This window comes from Alligator mississippiensis, chromosome 7 (genome assembly GCF_030867095.1).
Source record: "Alligator mississippiensis isolate rAllMis1 chromosome 7, rAllMis1, whole genome shotgun sequence".
Classification (NCBI taxonomy): Eukaryota; Metazoa; Chordata; order Crocodylia; family Alligatoridae; genus Alligator; species Alligator mississippiensis.
The window spans coordinates 14,617,443-14,620,015 of NC_081830.1; the positions used below are offsets into that span (position 1 = coordinate 14,617,443).

Here is a 2,573-nt window from a genome sequence, read left to right on the forward strand (position 1 = left end):
GATCCCAAATAGTCAAACCTCAGGAGCGCTTTTTAATCCAGAAAAGGGAAAGATCCAGTGATCTTCTCCACGAGGGAATCTTACAAACATTGAAGGTATGTACAAAGTGTTGCAATACCGCTCTAACAAATGACAGTCTCAGCATCATAGATAAAATTTAACACAGACAAGAAGATTAGCTAGGACAGAGTGGTATCTTAGAGACCAACTAATTCAGGGAGACAAGCTTAAAATTAGATAAATTATTTTAAATGGTGTAAACCTACAGAAGCACAACTGACTGGTTCAATTAATCTGTATTAATAACGCAGTTGATTGTTTCTATTAAAGCTCCACTACTGACACTGGTGGAGTTAATTTGTATTAATAACTCTGTTCCTATAAAAATGGTCTGTAAAACCACAGTCACTGCAGAATAACTGACATTTTATTTGGAATAAACCACTTGCATCTCAGCAGTTTCCACAGTGCTGCTTTAATGTCCTTGTTTCTCATGCTGTAGATGAACGGATTCATCATTGGTGGGATCATGGAATAGAGAACAGACAGCATGAGGTCCAGAGCTGATGGGGACCCAGATGTGGGCTTCATATAAGCAATCATCCCAGTGCTTCCCAGCAAGGAGACAACAATGAGGTGGGGAAGGCAGGTGGAAACTGCTTTATGCCGGCCCTGCTCTGAGGGGACTCTCAGTACAGTAGTGAATATCTGAATATAAGACACAAATATAAACGCAATGCAAACAAGACCTAAACATGCAGTAAAAATAAGAATCTGAATTTCACTAGTAAACACCTCTGAGAAAGAAATCCTAAGGAGCTGGGGGACTTCACAGAAGAACTGGTTGACGATGTTGGAGTGGCAGAAGGGCAGCCTAAAGGTGTTCCCTGTGTGCAGGGCAGAGTACAGAAGAGCAGCGCTCCAGGCCGCGGCTGCCATTAGCAGACAAGCTCTCCTGTTCATCACTGTCGCATAGTGCAGTGGTTTGCAGATGGCGATGTATCGGTCGTAAGCCATGATGGTGAGGATGAAGAGGTCTGCTGCAAAGAAGAAGAGGAAGAAAAAAACCTGGGTGACACATTCAGAATAGGAAATCAGACTTGTGTTCTGTATGGCATTGGCCATGGATTTGGGGACAATAACAGAGATGGATCCGATGTCGAGGATGGACAGGTTAAGGAGGAAGAAGTACATCTGGGTGTGGAGGTGGCTGTCAACGGCTATGATCGTGATAACAAGGAGATTGCCAATCAGGGCTGCCAGGTATATTATTAGAAAAGTGGCCAAGTGCAAGATGTGCAATCCCAGGGCATCGGAGAACCCCAGGAGCAGGAACTCAGTCACAGCGGTGCAATTGGACGTCATCATCCACAGTGCCTTTTGGGATGCCTGTGGAGGGAAAGGGAGAGACTGTGTCAGGAGAAGAGGAAGTAGGAGAAAAATCACCATTTTCCTGGCCTCAATTCTCCTTGACTTGATTGTTTTAGAGGTCCACCTGATTTTCAGTTGAAAAGGAGTTTTTTGATTGAAATCAGGGTTCCCAAAGTGACCATATTTTTCATGATACATTAAAAAAAAATGTATATTTGTGGCATTTCATAAAAGAAATGGCCAGGAAAAGTATTTTATAGTAGCTTTTGCCGGCACCTTGTCACTGTCACTCACTAGTGCTCATAGATTTCCCATGTCTGTAAAAGTGGAGAAGTTGTCACTGCACTATCACACTGGCATAAACTGGCCTAGCTCCTTTCTAGTCCAAGGGGCCATGTCAGTTCACGTGAGGTGCAGGTCTATTGCAAGTCCATGTGACATGGGAAAAGGGAATAATTAGAACCCCAGATCCTATCATTTCATCAATGTCGGTGCCTGCATCTTACCCATGGGCAGTTGAGCATGAAATTATGAAATCAAAAAGGTCATTCCATAGTATTTACATTTTGCTAGGGACATACAGCCTAGACACCAGCCAGCATCTTATGGTCTAAGTCATCTGGAAAGATTGCAATCAAATGGCTGGCAGGATGTGCACAAGGCTGTGTGTTCAAACTGGCTTCAAGTCTCAGCAATATATATAAGCATGGGCTGTTAACATTCCTGCATGGTCTGTATATTATATAAGTCATGTATTTCAAAGATATTTGACCTTTTCTTTATTTGTTTAGTCTGAAAATCTTCAGTGGCCAGCAAACTAGCTGACTCTTGGTACTTCAGGGGTTACCGATAAAGAGGGAGACATGCTAGCAGGGCAGCACCAAGCCCAGGGCAGGTTGTGATGCACAGGGCATGGCTGCTGCCCTGCTTCCCCGCTCCCTTACATTACTGTAGAAATGGTAAACATTTCAGGACAGAAGTCTGCTATTGTTCATGAGAATACTTCTCTGCTTACTTTTTCTAACAACTGTAAAGATGTTATCAAATGGAGAATAAAGTTCTGAAATCATTTTAAATAATTCATTATAATTTCTATAAAAGAGCCTCTCTATTAGAATCCAAACATTGTGGAATTTAATAAATTACTTACTGTGTTTGTTTTAATGTTTTTGTCTTCAGTTTCCCACATTAAACCTTAGGGC

At 42.2% G+C, this 2,573-nt stretch overlaps 1 protein-coding gene across 1 annotated transcript; it reads right to left on the reverse strand.

The window, feature by feature from the left end:
• Positions 1 to 519: 519 nt before the first annotated feature.
• On the reverse strand, positions 520 to 1,881 carry LOC132251793 (olfactory receptor 14A16-like; the record flags this gene model as incomplete). The annotated part of the gene is made up of 2 exons (XM_059731721.1): positions 1,878 to 1,881; positions 520 to 995 (listed from the first exon to the last, which is right to left on the reverse strand). Coding segments are annotated over exons 1-2 (480 nt in total), but the record flags the coding sequence as incomplete, so codon positions are not given.
• Positions 1,882 to 2,573: the final 692 nt, after the last annotated feature.